The sequence below is a fragment of the Ailuropoda melanoleuca genome, chromosome 16 (genome assembly GCF_002007445.2).
Source record: "Ailuropoda melanoleuca isolate Jingjing chromosome 16, ASM200744v2, whole genome shotgun sequence".
In the NCBI taxonomy this organism is placed as follows: domain Eukaryota; kingdom Metazoa; phylum Chordata; class Mammalia; order Carnivora; family Ursidae; genus Ailuropoda; species Ailuropoda melanoleuca.
Window position 1 is genome coordinate 74,271,587 of NC_048233.1, and position 17,699 is coordinate 74,289,285.

Below are 17,699 nucleotides of genomic sequence, written 5' to 3' on the forward strand. Positions count from 1 at the left end.
ACATATCACACAGGTTTGTCTTTTCTAGGGAACTGAGGGCTGCCCAAAGGGGAAATGAAAGATGAATGCTCTTTGTTTACCCACAGAAGACACATCCTAGGCATTGTGAATACAGGCTTTCATCCTCTGACCTTGGCAAGTGATGCCAAGGTCTTTCTGGCTCGTTTAACCCCTGTCCTCTTAGCAGACAGTCCCCACCAGCAGACCAATTAACTGTGGGTTCTGACTGGGGGCTCCTTTCTGAGAACTGGGTCAGAGGTCACTAAAAATTGCCAAAAATAAAACAACAAAAAATAACCCACAACACTGGTTACTGTGGCCCAGGAATCAATAGGAAGCAACGACTTAGGGTTTCCCATGGAAATATTTTTGGCCACCTAAAGGACAGGTAGGCATTGAAACGGAATGGGTCACTGAGGGTGGGTACATGATCTCTCTTGGGTGAGGAGGTGGTAATGGTACAGTTGCAGCCTAAGGCAGACAAAAGAAAAGGGTCAGGATGACCTCCTAGGCTTCCAATAGCTCTGAGACAGTGTGTGCTTATGCAAAAATTAGTATGCTACTCCCCTCACTCTGCAACCTTTCTAGCCTGGAACTGTAATTCAGGGACACATTATCATGTGCAGAAAGGGACCTTGGGACGTATTACTGACATCAAAGAACAATTTCAGAACCTTGTTTATGAGCTCCAACTCAGAGCTATTAAGACCTACTCATACCTGCACAAAGGGCTGCTGCCTCTACCCTACCCACAAGTAAGGGGTGCCACCCCCACNTCAAAGAACAATTTCAGAACCTTGTTTATGAGCTCCAACTCAGAGCTATTAAGACCTACTCATACCTGCACAGAGGGCTGCTGCCTCTACCCTACCCACAAGTAAGGGGTGCCACCCCCACCCCCCAGGCCTGAAATAGGGGAACAGTGCTCTTTAGGAACTTCTACTTTGGGGAGCTTGTTTCGACCATGACCTCCTCTTCCTTAGCAGGAGAGGCCCTCAACTCACAGATTCTAAGTTCTCTGTGTGGCGACACCTCTCCTTCCTGGAAAGTCTGCAGCTCACAGAAACCCGAGTCGTGCTCTGGTCTCGCTGGCAGCAAGACAACTTAGACACTACTAAGAACACCTTGGCAACAGCAGTGCTCTGTTCTGCTCAATGATGCTAAAATGTTTCCTTTCACACAATGTTCTGTTCGCTGTGCTATTCATGGAGAGCCTGGTGGGCCTGGGGCAGCAATGCCATATTAAGCCATTTCCTTGAGTCAGCTTTGCCAGAATCCTAGGAAAGGCAGCTTGCGATTCAGTATACAGAACTCTAAGGAGAAATCTCACTCTCTTCTCCCCCCATTTTCAGAGAACAACAACAACAAAACTATGTTCAAGGGATTTAGGAGTTAGGCTCTAGGACAAGGGGAGGCAGGAGGGGGAAGAAACACAACACAGAAAGCAGAAGCAACAGCGAGGAAGAGCTACAAAAAGGTACTCACCTCTCTTCCGGGTCCCAGGATGCATTGTACTGTTCAGGTATGTGACTGCACTCTTCTTACGCTTTGAGGATTGAAGAAGGAAAGGTAACTAGTTGAATAGCATGGTTACTACCAACACCGGCACAAGCTATAGACCAAGCACAGCATGCCTGTCAACCTGCCCGCAAGTGAGTGCAAGTCACCCCAGGGTCTCAGTGCTAATGGGCTTTATTATATATACTTGGCTCTGAGAGAACAGAATATTCCAGAGAGGTCTGCCTCTGCTTCAGATGACAGCTGTGTTGAAGCCAAGATGAGTTAAATTTTTAAGGTAGGTTTGTATTTGCTCAAACTTCGGGGAAAAAAACTAAGGGAAAAGCAGTGATAATAATTTAGCCAGAGAAAAACCCATCGTTTCACAAAGCTGGCCAAGCATAATCAAGATACAGTTCTTCAGTAGGTTTTTAGATAGGAGGAGATGAAAAAAATCATCACTAAAACTAGAACAGTGAGGGGAAGGCCAAGCGCTGGCCGGGAATACCTCTGGCTCAAAGACGGCCCCGCTGTACACTGGATTTGCTGTTGTTCTTCTTTTTCGCTCTTGCCTCTTGCTTTGAATTTCTTGGGAAAACAAAAGGGTCGAGTTAGAAGAGAGGTATAGATAAACTCAAAAACTGAACTTTACTGTTTATCTTTTGGTTTTCCCACGACAAACTAGAAATGGGGGCACATCTCCTGATCTCACTGCAGCCCCAGCAGAGACAAGCACACCACCGGGAACAAAGGTGGAGGACCGTCCACTCTGACCACTCAGAAAGCAAGACCATGCTGTCCCCCAGCGGCTCTCTCTGACCCACAGCTTAACAGCAGACAACACATCTAAACAAGCTGTCCTCATCTATTTTTAGTTCACTGCAAAACAGGTGTGGATGAACTTTACCCACAGACCTAGACTGAGGAACCACAGTTCACCATTCTTGAGTTAAATAACTAGGACAGGGGTAGCTTTGTAACTGCTCTTAAGATTCAGATAACCCAGAGTGACTGAAAAATACAAAGACTTGTCAGAGGGGCATCTGATACTTCATGCTGTCGGGGGAAAAAAAAAAAAAGAGTTCCTCTAAGGTGAAAAGAAGTCAGTTTAATAGAGGCAACTGGGGAATCTCCCCTGGACAGCAGTGTGGATGACAACAGGGAGGGGAGGGGATGAATGTTAGATAGAGAAAAGGCAAGTTTGACTCCAAAGCAAAGAAGGTCCACATTAGCTGAATCATACTCTATTCGCGTTCCAGTGTTCTACATTCTACAATAAATTCAACACCATTTTCAAGAACAAAGCTCTGGGACAGAAGCAAGGCAGCACCATGAATATCTTCTCTTACCTTCTAGATGGTCATGTGTTACCAATCCTAGAGACACCATGAAGGCAAGTTTCTGTGCCAGAGAAACAAGAATGTACTTCAGTTTGGGTTCTCACAAAGCCAACTGCATGTTCCTAGTTAGACTCCTCGGCAAAGCCAGCCCAACGGGCCGGTCGCTTGAAGGAAGGAGGCCAGGTTCAGGTGACCAAAGAACAGACACCTTCCAGAGCCACTCTGGAGGCTTTCCGGTCTTACAGGGATCAAAAGAGAAGGACTGGGGCCTGCATCTTCTACTTTCTCAATGACAGAAATCAGCAACTTTGAATGCCCTAAGTTTTTTTTCAGAAAAATCCTCTTATAGGGAAGAGGATTTCATACTCAAAAAACATGCAGAGGGTTACGAAGAGCCTCCCATACCACCAGCTCCAGATGCTAAGTGCTTCTTCACTTGTCACAGCAGGCCAGGGTTTCTGACGTTTTTACTACCAAGGACTGGACAATGCCAACTCAGAGCTAAACGAGTTTTAGGAACAACAGCAGATGGTCCTGCTTAATACTATGGTTTTTGAAACAAACATGGACCTAAAAATTATGGAGGAATCATTCCCTTTGGAGAGCACTCTCTGGGCTCCATCAGAAGTTAAACCAATTAGAATACTGAACCCCAAAGCTGGAACACTAGATGCCTAGAGTTGCAGAGAGCAACAGACGGATTCTTATTTTGCTCTGTGGTCACGTGTGGTCTGGAAAGTATGTCCTCATTTGCAAGTGGTTGCTAAATATACCAAATAATAGATCACCAATTTCTCTCACTGATAATAAAGAATACCATCAATTGTTAGGACATATTCCTGTAGAATTGTTTCTATCACCGCTTGGGCTTTAACAATCCTGATAGTTTCCCCTCAACATTCAATACCATGATGCTTTGGCCTGAAGTGAGAGATGCAAGCTCTTTCAGATACTGAGTGTTTTAGGAAGAAACAGTCCCTGAGCAAGCCACTTGAGAACCACAGAAGTGTCCTTTACTGGTATCCTCAGGGTTCTGAAGAAATGTTTTTATTTTACTTCTTATTTGAAAAACTTAGCTGGGAGCCTATCCCCTTTAGTAAGGAAAAGCACTCAGACTCGCTGCCCGTTTTCTACACTGCACGTTGAAATGGCATGCATTTTGTGATTGCCAGTTAACTACATTCCAACTTTTCACTATTCTTCACAACCTGATCAAGATTAGAAGGCTGTCTACCAACTGTTCTCTGTTTGTAAAGCAGTGCGTGGTTTGACATTCAGATGCACCTTCTTTTAATCATGTAACAGTACTCTTCTTGGCCAGTCACATCCAACTCATCTTTGCCAGTTGAGTTCAAGCTCACACAAAAAATTTAAAAAAACAAACCACTCCTCTCCTCTGGAACAGATTTTCAGGGATAAAGAGAATAAAAAGTTGTTAAGAACTTCTGCCTCATCTATGCATCACACGTGTACCAAAAACTAATTTATTCTCTTTATGGCAGTGATTCTGTCCAGTTAGAAGGTGAAATACCCACCACTCTACATGGTAGTAGTACTCACTGGCCCGCACTGGGCCACCGACATAAGATATCCTTTGGTTTCCTTTGGTAATTTTGTGGATGACTTCATAAGTTCCTCAGCAATTTGCATCACTGGTACTTCTTTCTGGTTCAAGTTTTGGTCCCTTCTTTACAGATACATTAAAAACGAATCCAATCATATCCAAAAGAATTATAATTTGTACCTGTTTTAGAAAAACCTAAACTGGCTTAACTTAATAAATCACTGCTTTAAAAAAAAATGACACGAAGTTTTGATGGCTTCATGTTACTATCTGACATGGTTTCATTAAAAAAGAAAGCACTGAGGACAGAAGGAAATAGATTGCTGGTCTAATAAAGTCCAACTATCAGATATTCATCATCACATTACCTGTCCACATTTTTCTTTTAGAGCTGCTTATGCAAGAGCCAAACTAAAAAATTCTTTTGTCTAAGGGGACACACACATTTACATTGGGTATCTGTACCAGTCCTGTTTGCTATGTAAGTTTGTAATTCTACCCTAAGTTGAAGTACAGATGTTACTATTTTTCATCCCTACTTTTAGGCTTCAACAAACAACTTTTGGGCTACTGATTCATTTGGGGTTTGGGAATCAGGTGCAGTGCAATGGCAGAAACAAAAATGCACGTATAACAACTATAATCGATAACATAAAAAGACCTTAGCTGAGTGAACTGGATGGACCTCTTAGAAATGTTGGCTGAGACAAACAGAACACAATTATCATGAGGAATACCCGGGAAAATGATCATTAATCTTACATTTCAAATTTGTAACGTCTCATGAAATGCCTGTATGCCAGCTCACGGACACTCCAGGCCACACTCTTAATCTGCCTTAGGCCAAACCGACTTGGCAATACATTATTGGACAGTGAGGAAGCACAAGGAAAGGAAAATCAAGTGACTCAGAGAGCAAGTGTCCCTCCTGGTTTGTGAGAATAAGTCACATCCCATAGACTGAGCCATGCCTTTGGAGGGCTAAGCCTACCTGAGGGTTCTCCTCCCGTTTTGGTTTGGGTGCAGCAGGTGGAGTGATGGTACGGCTCTCTGTTTGTTTCTCATCTGTTTCTGTGTGGGATTTAATTGTCTAGGGAAGGAAAATTAAATGAAAATTTAGAATTCACTTTTTATTTAAAAAATGAAAACACGGTTTAACTGTAGCCAATGAGGAAGAAAAAAAGAACATACTCAAATTGGAAACATATTAATAAAGGAGGTAATATGGATTACATTTCGGAAGGGTGAAAAATAAAATGAAAGGCCCCAGTTGAAATAAATTGTGTAACTAGAGTAGATACGAATCTGTAACTACAACAGTCTAAATTATACAAAAAGAAAAATGCACAGTTTAATTCCTATGTATAAAAATGAGTTTAAATTGCTCTGATTTCACTGTATTTTAGGATATAGGGGCAGTTTTCCAGAGGGAAGCCCACTCTTGTTACATATGGGTCAAACTCTAGGCCGCAGCACGCTTAAGATCTGAATAATGTAAAAAAAAAAAAATCTCACATACGCTTTTTTCTATTTCCAATTCCTATCATAACCTAAGAGAAAATGCAGAACTATCCTCACTTGGGGTATTTAACGCCTGCCTGTTTCATTCATTAGAGTAGAGATGCACTTGCCAAGGAAAGGTCATCTTGCAAGAGGCTGACCCTCTGATTACCCCCAACCTTGTCTTCCAGATGCATCCATTCAAACAAAAGAACACCAGTAGCATTACCATCTTTAAGCACAAATGGCAGCTAGCAAATTGGTAGACTGGGCTTGCATTACTATTCTTATTATGACTCAATGGCTAATTCATTTTATGAACCCTGTAAATACTGAAATGATATTAGAACAGTGGATATAAAACTGTGAACACGAACCTAATTTAGTTTTTCAAATTAAAAAAAATGTGGATGCTAATTGTCTTTCTGTATGGCAGCAAGGAATTAAATAAATGAGAATGAAACTGATTACTGATGAGGAAGAAGCTTTGGTCCTGTAAGCAGAGCATCAAAAGTTCTCAAAAATCATTATGTTGAAAAATATGCTACCAGATCTGAAAAAAACAAATACAATCACAAAGATCTTTCACTTTCTTTCCTAGCCACTTCCATATTTTCCTTCTGCTTCTCATATTATTACTTTAGGAGAATGTCAGCATCTGCCTTATCAATACTGTGGCAGTCACTGTTCTGGGGCACAAATGCTGCCTGATATTCTGTTTTTCATCAGTTCCCTGTCCTAGTTCCTCCTCTCTACGGTAAGCTACTTGAGAGCAGCATTATTCTACACACATCTGCAGTCCTCTGTGCCTAGTACAATGCCTTCCAGAAGAATCACTCACTTCACCTCTCACATACATTTTTTAACCCAAAAGGACACATTTCCTCCATAAAACCAACCACGAAGCACACCACAAGGGGGACACAATGGGAAAGTAGTTTACAGTGTCGTCTTTAAGGCCCTGGGTGTCCAGAAAGCTTATGTTCATGGCTTTCTGAGTGAGGAAGGGCAGGGGTCTGAGGGAGGGGGAGAAGAGGTCAACTGGAAGGGTTTGCTGCTCTACTCCCAAGGCTACGTGAAGTTCCTTGGGGTCTCTGGTTCCATCTCTAGGGCTGAGTGACACACATGGTGGTAATGCCTCTGGGGGAGGGCAAACCAATTCCTCTCCACTAAGAAATTACCAACGGTTCAGATTTTCTCTCACTCAAGAAGAGTACATATAGATTATCTCAGGGTAAGATAAAGAACATGAAAAGCATCCAAATAAATAAACAAATAAATAAAACNGGAGGGCAAACCAATTCCTCTCCACTAAGAAATTACCAACGGTTCAGATTTTCTCTCACTCAAGAAGAGTACGATTATCTCAGGGTAAGATAAAGAACATGAAAAGCATCCAAATAAACAAATAAATAAAAAAATCAAAACACCGGGGAGATGTCTTTCTCTCCTGGAGCTGTTGCTCCAGGGAAAACCAGGCCACGTTGTGAATAGCACTGTGCAGAGGTCCGTGTGGTGAGGGACTGAACCTCCTCCGCCAGCAGCCAGTGTGAAGTGAGGTCTGCCAACAACCACGTGACTGAGCTTGGAAGGGACTTATCCAGTCCCTGTCGAGCCTTGACATGACTACAGCCCTGGCCAACTTGCCGGAATGCAAACTTCTGAGGGACCTTGAGTCAGAAGCACCCAGCTAGGAGGCAAGCTGATTCCTGACCCTCACAAGCTATATGGGATAATAAATATTTGTTGTTTAAAGCTGCTTAAAACAAACCAAAAACATTAGGGTTGGGGGAGTGACAGAAATGGCAGAACAGGGGGTGCCTGAGTGGCACAGCGGTTAAGTGTCTGCCTTCGGCTCAGNCCCACATCAGGCTCCTCTGCTATGAGCCTGCTTCTTCCTCTCCCACTCCCCCTGCTTGTGTTCCCTCTCTCGCTGGCTGTCTCTATCTCTGTTGTATAAATAAATAAAATCTTAAAAAAAAAAAAAAAAGAAATGGCAGAACAGGGAGCTCTAAGAATTAGTCCTTCCACTGAAGCTATCATTAAGCTGGCAAAAACAGAATCAACTTTTTAGAATTCTGGATCTAATAAAAACCTTATAGCAATCAGGGGGACACTTACTGAAGAAAGAGGCTGCTAGATTTCACTAAGGCGGCATTTTTCCTTACCTACCTACAAACCCCCATTCCACAGCTTGGGCAGAGGCTTTGGGGATGGCACCCTGTGTTCCTAGTGTGGCTTGTTGGTGCCAAGGGAAACAACATGGGCCGTGTTCTCAAACACTTGTGGTTGTGCATTTTGATTTGTTTGGTGGTTCCCTGCGGACTGGTACAGAGGCTGACCTTTGCTTTGCCCACCTCAGGCTGAGAGTAGCTTTTGGGGTGGCATCTGATGAAAGCATCTAAAGACATATGTTACCCATAGTCACCTAGTGCAAGGGATGGTGGATGGAGTATACCATAGACAGACCCGAAGGCCTGGGGAGGAGGAAGCTGAGGAGGAGGATTCTTGTAAGAGTAAGGGCTTTGTAGGAGTATCACATATACTGGGGAAACCGGAGTATAGTGCATATTCCCAGGGCTAGATGCATGCTCAGAAAAGATGTGAAAGAACCCTAGGCTTACACCTCTGGCTGATCTTTGAGCTCTGTCCAAGAAAGAGGTGAAGGCTAAGGCAGAGTTATAGACAGCCTGGCTTAGCACTGAAGAAGTACCCCTGCTCAGAGCCAATCTGCTCTGGGAAAGTTTTTGGGTTTGTTTTTTTTTTTTAGTTGTTGTTGTTGTTGTTGTTATTCGGTCTTTTTGGCTCCAGTTGCTTAAGGAAATCTGTCAGGTCACTAGCTGACCCAAGACAACAGAATAGAGATTTCAGAGACTATACATGACAAGAAATACAGTTTTTGCAAAAATATTTTGGAAAAGGCAACAAATATATCTCAACAATCAGTAACAGTAAACTCCAGGGTGGGAGAAGAATCTTATTTCCAGAGTTATCACACTGTAATTTCAAAATGAACAGTTTAACAAAAAAATTGGAAGGCATNAGAGCCAATCTGCTCTGGGAAAGTTTTTGGGTTTTTTTTTTTTTTTTTTAGTTGTTGTTGTTGTTGTTGTTATTTGGTCTTTTTGGCTCCAGTTGCTTAAGGAAATCTGTCAGGTCACTAGCTGACCCAAGACAACAGAACAGAGATTTCAGAGACTATACATGACAAGAAATACAGTTTTTGCAAAAATATTTTGGAAAAGGCAACAAATATATCTCAACAATCAGTAACAGTAAACTCCAGGGTGGGAGAAGAATCTTATTTCCAGAGTTATCACACTGTAATTTCAAAATGAACAGTTTAACAAAAAAATTGGAAGGCATACAAAGAAACAGGAAAGTATGGCCCATTTGTAGGAAAAAAAGAAATCAACAGAAACCGGACTTAAAGAAACCCAGACATTGGACTCTCTAGAGAAAGACTAAGTGTCTTAAATATGCTCAAAAAGCTAACGGAAACCATGGACAAAGAACTGAAAGAAACCAGGAGAACAATTTCCCAACAAAAAGAGACTACAGATAAAGAGACAGAAATTATTGAAAGGAACCAAATAGAAACTCTGGAGCTGAAAAGTATAAAAGCATAAATGAAAAATTCACTAGAGGGGTTCAGGCAAAAGAAAGAATCAGTGAACTTCAAGACAGGACAGTTGAAATTATCCAGTTTGAGGAACAGAAAGGAAAAACATGAAGAAAAATGAACAGCACCTAAGGGACCTGTGGGACATTATCAACATATGCATTATGGACTCCCACAGGGAGCAGAGAGACAGAAAGAAAGCAGCAGAAATAATACTTGAAGGAGTAACAGCTCAAACCTTCCCAAATGTGATGAAAGACAGGAATCTACACATCCAAGGAGCTCACTGACATCCATACAGAATAAACTAAAAGAGGCTCAGAATCTGGGGGAAGGTGGTAGAGTAGGAGGGCCCTGAGCTCTCCCTGTGCCTACATTTACAACTAGATATCAACCACATCCAAGTCAATAAGCCAGACAGCAATTGGAAGACTGGAAGCACAGACTCCACAACAGAAGAAGCTGGATCCGAAAGGTCAGGAAGTTCAGAAAGCTGGAGGGAGGCTGCCTCCAGGAGGGAGGGAGCTGTGCGCGTGGAGATGGCAGAGAAATGGGCCCTTGCACCGGGGAGCTCACATGGGGAAGACTGAGCCCCATAACGTTTGGCTTCAAAAACAGGGCTTGGAGCCTGGAGCTTTAAAAATCAGCTGACTCAGCACTGAGCAAGCCAGGAGGGTGAGTGATAGCTGGGTCAACACCCTTAAAGGGACAGTAGCCTGAGCCAAGAGGCAACATAAAAATGGCAATTTTCACAACACTGGGGTCAAATGGGAGACAGATCTGCTCATACTGATTCTGGCGCATGTTGGGGGACGTCTCCAAAAACGAAGGAGCTGGCAGGTGCCATTTTCCACGTCCCTCACCCTTCCCCCAAGCATAAACCTGTGGGAGGGAGCACTGCACAGACACTTGCTACCTAACCAGCTAGGAGAAATCTACAATTTCTCTAGAGGACCAGCCAGCTACAAGCCTGCTAGCCTAGGCCCTGGGCTCAGTGCAGATTTCTTAGTATACACACCCTGCCCAGCCACTGCAAGCAGTGTGCCCCTTGCAGTCCCTTGGTCCTACGCCAGGCCCAGCCACACCCAGCCTCACTCCACTGGCCACCCGTATCACTTTGGGAAATTCATCACAGGACTAGTGGCCCAGGGCAAATTGTGCTACCACCCCACACTCCCAAGTTCCCCAGTGGGCACGACCCCTCAGAGCTAGCCTGCCTGGATTCCACCAACACCACAGAGAGCAAGCACAGCACACAAGAGGCAGAGAGTCAGGGCAGATGACTGCACTGAAAAGTGACTCAGACTCAACAGCAGGGCGTAAGCAACACACAGGATACTCTCCTGAAGTGCCAGGTTCTGGGGAACAGGGGACCCCGTACTGCAGGGCACTCCAGGACCTCTTCTTCATAAAGTCACCACTTGCAACAACAGAAGACACAGATTTTCTTAACACACAGAAAAAGATATACAGGGGCAGACAAAAGGAGAAGACAGACAATTATCCATCCCAAATGAAAAAACAGGACAAGGCCACAGCCAGAGATCTAAGCAAAACGGATATAAGTAACATACCTGATACAGAATTTAAAGCAGTGATGATAAGGATACACACTGGACTTGAGAAAAGAGTGGACGACATGAGACCCTTAACACAGAGATAAGGAATCACATAGCAGAGATAAAGGGCTCAATAAATGAAATGAGAAATATGTTTGATGGAATGAATAGCAGGATGGAAGAGCAGAGGAACAAATTAGTGACCTATAACACAGAGTAATGGAAAGTAATCAAGCTGAACAAAAGAGAGAAAAAAGAATTATACAAAATGAGAATACACTTAGGGAACTCAGTGACTCCATCAAATATAATACATTTGTATTATAGGAGTCCCAGAAAAAGAAGAGAGAGAAAAGGAGGCAGAAAATTTATTTGAAGAAAAATATTTGAAAACATTCCTAATCTGGGGAAGAAAACAGATTTCGAGATCCAGGAGGCACAGAGAATGCCCATCAAAATCAACAAAAGCAGACCCGCACTAAGAAATACTGTATTTGAATTGGAAAACTATAGTGACAAGTAAAAAAATTTAAAAGAAAAGACAAAAAGAAGTCACTAACTTACACGGGAAAACCCATAAGGCTAGCAGGAGATTTTCAACAGAAACTTTGCAAGCCAGGAGGGAGTGACATGATATATTCAGTGTTAAATGGGAAAAATACTCTATCCTGCAAGACTACCATTCAGAATAGAAGGAGAGATAGAGTTTCCCAGACAAACAAAAACTAAAGGAGTTCACGACCACTAAATCAGCAATGCAAGAAATATTAAAGGGGACTCTTTCAGTGGAAAGGAGAGACCAAAAGTGACAGTATAGATGTAGGAAATGCAAAAGCAGTAAAAGTGAGTATTTCTGTAAAAGAAATGTCAAAGAACTCACAAAAAAAAAGTATAAAAAATACAATAACATATACCTAAAATGTGGGGAGGGGAGGAGAAAAGAATGGGCTCAAATTTAAATGACCATCAACTTAATATATAGACTGCTATGTGCAGAAGATGTTATATACAAACCTAATGGTAACCACGTATCAAAAAACCACTAATAAATATGCAAAGAATAAAGAGAAAGAAATCCAAATATATCACTAAAGAAAATCAGCAAAACATGAAAGAGAAAGGCAAGAGGGGATCGGAAAAATCCTCAGAAAAAACCACAAAAGAAGGAATAAAATGGCAGTAGTATATATTTATCAATAATTACTTTGTACATAAATGGACAAAAGCCTCCATCAAAAGACATAGTGTGACAGAGTAGATTAAAAAAAAAACAAGACCCATCTATATGTTCCCTACAAGGGACTCATTTTAGACCTGAAGACACCTACAGATTGAAAATGAGGGGATGAAGAAACATCTATCATGCAAATGAAATGGATGTCAAAACAAAGCCAGAGTAGCAATACTTGTACCAGATAAAAGACTTTAAAGATTTATTTATTTGAGAGACAGAGAGTGAGCATGGGTGCATGTGTTGGGGGAGGGGCAGAGGGAGAGAGAGGATCTTAAGCTGGTTCCACACCCAGTACAGAGCCTGATGAGGGGCTCTATCTCACAGCCCTGAGATCATGACCTGAGCTGAAACCAAGAGTCGGATGCTTAACTGACTGAGCCCACCCGGCGACCCAGATAAAAGACTTTAAAACAAAGTCTGTAAGAAGAAACAAAGAAGGACCCTATGTAATAATAAAGGGGACAATCCAACAAGAAGACAGAACAATAAATATAAATAAATATTTATGCACCCAACATAAGAGCACCCAAATAAATAAAACAGTTTATAACAAATATAAATGAACTAATCAATAATAATAGAATAGTAATAGGGGACTTTAACACCTCACTTACACTGAAGGGCAGATCATCCAAACAGAAAATCAACCAGGAAACAGTGGCTTTGAATAACACACTGGAACAGATGCATTTAACAGATACATTCAGAACATTTCATCCTAAAACAGTCGAATACACATTTCTTCAAGTGCACACAAGACATTCTCCAGAATAGATCACCTGTTAGCCCACAACACAAGCCTCAAGAAATTCAAGGAGACAGAGTCATACCACACATCTTTTCTGACCACAATGCTATGAAACCAGAAGCCAACCACAATCTGGAAAGACCACAAAATCATGAAGGTTAAATAACATGCTACTAAACGATGAATGGGTCAACCAGGAAATAACGGAAGAAACAAAAAAAAGTACATGGCAACAAATTAAAATGAAAACATAACATTCCAAAACCTCTGGGATGCAGCAAAAGCGTTTCTAAGCGGGAAGTATACAGCAAGACAGGCCTACTCCTCAAGGAGTAAGAAAAATCTCAAATAAACAACCTAAGCTTACACCTAAAGGAGCTGGAAAAGAAGAGCAAACAAAACCTGACTTCAGCAGAAGGAAGGAAATAATAAAGATCAGAGCAGAAATAAATGATACAGAAACTAAAAAAACAACAGATCAGGGGCGCCTGGGTGGCACAGCGGTTAAGCGTCTGCCTTTAGGCTCAGGGCGTGATCCCGGCGTTATGGGATTGAGCCCCACATCAGGCTCCTCTGCTATGAGCCTGCTGCTTCCTCTCCCACTCCCCCTGCTTGTGTTCCCTCTCGCTGGCTGTCTCTATCTCTGTCGAATAAATAAATAAAATCTTTAAAAAAAAAAAACATCAGATCAATGAAACCGGGAGCTGGTTCTTTGAAAAAAATAATGAAATTAATAAACCCTTAGCCAGACTTATCAAGAAAAAGAGAAATGACCCAAATAAATGAAATCACAAATGAGAGAAGTAACTACCAAAACCACAGAAATACAAACAATTATAAGAGAATATTATGAAAAACTGTATGTCAACAAATGGACAACCTAGAAGTGGATAAATTCCTCAAACATATAAACTACCAAAACTGAAACAGGAAGAAACAGAAAATTTGAACAAACCAATAAGCAGCAAAGAAACTGAATCAGTAATGAAAAACTCCCAATAAACAAAAGTCCAGGACCAGATGGCTTCACAGGCAAATTCTGTCAAACATTTAAAGAAGAGTTAATACCTCTTCTTCTCAAACTATCCCAAAAAATAGAAAAGGAAGGAAAATTTCCAAATTCATTTGATGAGGCCAGCATTATCCTGATACCAAAACTGAACAAAGATACCTCTTAAAAAAAAGAACTACAGGCCAATATCTGTGATGAACACGAATGCAAAAATCCTCAACAAAATAATAGCAAACTGATTTCAACAATACATTAAAAAAAATCATTCATCACCATGACCAAGTGGGACTTATTCCTGGGTTGCAAGGGTGGTTCAATAGTCACAAATCAATCAACGTGATACATCACATCAGTAAGAGAAAGGATAAGAATCATATCATCATTCCAACAGACACAGAAAAAGCATTTGACAAAGTACAACAACATCCATTCACAATAAAAACCCTCAACAAAGTAGGCTTAGAGGGAACATACCTCAACATAATAAAGGCCATATATAAAAAACCCATAGCTAACATCATCCTCAATTGGTAAAAACTGACAGCTTTTCTCCTAAAGTCAGGAACAAGACAAGGATGTCCACTCTCACCACTCTTATTCAACATATACTAGAAGTCCTAGCCACAGCCATCAGACAACGCAAAGAAATAAAAGTCATCCAAACTGGTAAGGAAGAAGTAAAACTTTCACTATTTGAGAATGACATATCTGATAAAGGGTTAGTATCCAAAATATATAAGAACTTATAAAACTCAACATCCAAAAAACAAACAATCCAATTAAAATATGGGCAGAAGACATAAACAGACATTCCACCAAAGAAGACATCCAGATGGTAAACAGACACATGAAAAGATGTTCATCATTATTTACCATCAGGGAAACGCAAATCAAAACTATAATGAGATATCATCTCACACCTGTCAAAATGGCTAAAATCAAAACTGCAAGAAACAAGTGTTGACGAGGATGGGGAGAAAAAGAAACCTTCCTGCACTATGGAATGCAAAATGGTGCAGCCACTCTGGAAAATAGTATGGAGGTTCCTCAGAAAGTTAAAAACAAAACTATCCTATGATCCAGCAATCTCACTGCTGAATATTTACCCAAAGAATACAAAAACACGAATTTAAAGGGATACATACACCCCTTTGTTGGATGAATGGATAAAGAAGTGTGGTTTATATATATACAATGGAATATTATTCAGCCATAAAAAAGAATGACACCTTGCCATTTTCAATGCTATGGATGGATCTAGAGAATATGATGCTTAACGAAATAAGTCAAGAGAAAGACAAATACCATATGACTTCACTCATATGTGGAATTTAAGAAACAAAACAAATGAGCAAAGGGAAAAAAAGAGAAAGACAAATGAAGAAATAAACTCTTAATTACAGTGAAAAAACTGATGGCTACCAGAGGGAAGGGGAGTGGGGGATGAGTTAAATAGGTTAAGAGGATTAAGGAGTGCACTTGTCATGATAAGCACCAGGTGATGTATGGAACTGTTGAATCACTATTTTCTATTCCTAAAACTAATATAACTGTATGTTAACTAATAGAAATTAAAATAAAAACTTAAAAAAAATAATAAAATAGGGGCACCTGGGTGAGTCAGTCAGTTAAACAAACATCTACCTTCGGATCAGGTCATGATCTCAGGGTCTTGGGATCGAGTCCCGCATAGGGCTCCCTGCTCAGTGGGGAGTCTGCTTCTCCCTCTCCCTCTGCTCCCCCCCCCCACTTGTGTGCTCTCGCTCTCTCAATCAATAAAATCTTTAAAAAATTATAATAAAATTAAATTAAAAAATAAACTCTGTGTTACTATAAAAAAAGAAATTAAAAATAAATAAAAGAGATCCACATTTTGCCTTTTGCAAAAGAATCTTGAAAGCAACAAGACATAAGTGATGCATTACATAGAAGAGGTCTTCAATATGGTTACCAACTTCTCCCCAGAAACCAGAGACCAGAGGTAGTGGGATTACATATCTAAAGCTGAAAGAAAATCACTAATTGGGGCGCCTGGGTGGCACAGCGGTTAAGCGTCTGCCTTCGGCTCAGGGCGTGATCCCGGCGTTATGGGATCGAGCCCCGCATTAGGCTCCTCTGCTATGAGCCTGCTTCTTTCTCCCACTCCCCCTGCTTGTGTTCCCTTTCTCGCTGGCTGTCTCTATCTCTGTCGAATAAATAAATAAAATCATAAAAAAAAAAAAAAAGAAAATCACTATCAACCAAGAATGCTATATCCTGCAAAAAGCTAAGGAAGTTCATTGCTAGTAGATCTGACCTAAAAGAAATACTGAAGGGAGTTCTTTAGGCTGAAATAAAAAGACGCTAGATAGTAACTTAAAGCCATACAAAGAAATAAGAATTACAGTAAAGGAAACTACACAGGTAAAAATAGAATCCAATATTATTATATCTTTGATTTGTAACTCCTCTTTTTGTTTCCTATGGGATTTAAAAGAGAAATGCATAAAACAATAACTATAAATCTATATTAGTGGGCATATAATGTATAGAGATATAATTTGTGACAATAACAACATAAAGTGGGGGGAGAGGTGTATAGGAATGGAGTTTTTGTATACTATTAAAGCTAAACTGGTATCAATTCAATTGTTAAAAATTTATGAATGTTAACTGTAATCCCCATGGTAACCACTAAGAAAATAACTAAAATATATACAGAAAAGGAAATGAGGGCATCAAAAGTGTGCACTAGAAAGAAAAACCAAACAGAAAAGAAGGCAGTATTGGAGGACCTGAGGCACAAAGAAGACGTAACAAATGTAGAAAACAAACAGCAAAATGGCATAAATCCCTTCTTATCAGCAATCACTTTAAATGTAACTGGGTTAAACCCACCAATTAAAAGACAGAGAGTGACAGAATAGATTAAAAAAAAAAAACATGATCTGAAATATATGCTGCCTGTAACAGACTCATCTTAGAGCCAAAGATACAAAAAGGTTGAAAGTCAAAGAATGAAAAAAGACTTCCCATGCAAATGGTAACCAAAAGAGTACAGGGATAGCTATACTAATACCAGACAAAATTCACTTTGAGTCCAAAATTGTTACAGGAGACAAGGAAGATCATTACACATTAATAAAAGGGTCAATTCATGAAGAAGATATGACAATTTTAAATATATATGCACCAAACAACAGTTTCTCACATATATGAAGCAAATATTGACAGAACTGAATGAAGAAGTAAAAGTTCTATCTGTAGACTTTAATACTTCCCTTTAAAGAACGGAAAGAACATGTAGATAAAAGATCAGTAAGGAGGGGTGCCTGGGTGTCTCAGTCAGTTAAGCATCTGACTTCAGCTCGGGTCATGATCTCAGAGACTGAGCCCTGCATTAGGCTCCCCATGCAGGGAGCCTCTCTCTGCCCCGCCCTCCCACCCTCTCTTGCTCTTTCTTAAATAAATCCAATCTTTATTTTAAAAAAATCAGTAAGGAAACAGAGAGCTTGAACAACACTATAAACCAACTAGATCTAACAGACGTATAAAGAACAGTTCGCTCGACAACAAGAGAATACACATTCTCCTCAAGTAACATGAAACATTCTCTAGGATAGACCATGTTTTAGGCCACAAAA

The 17,699-nt window shown here is 40.8% G+C and overlaps 1 protein-coding gene across 1 annotated transcript in view; it reads right to left on the reverse strand.

The window, feature by feature from the left end:
- PHF21A (PHD finger protein 21A) overlaps positions 1-17,699 on the reverse strand; it is a 187,981-nt gene that overhangs the window by 14,212 nt on the left and 156,070 nt on the right. The window contains exons 12-16 of the mRNA XM_034644695.1: positions 5,393-5,491; positions 2,847-2,898; positions 2,006-2,085; positions 1,486-1,546; positions 922-936 (exon numbers count right to left, since the gene is read on the reverse strand). Of these exons, the coding sequence (XP_034500586.1) occupies positions 922-936; positions 1,486-1,546; positions 2,006-2,085; positions 2,847-2,898; positions 5,393-5,491 (307 nt within the window). The remainder of the gene's footprint in view (positions 1-921; positions 937-1,485; positions 1,547-2,005; positions 2,086-2,846; positions 2,899-5,392; positions 5,492-17,699) is intronic.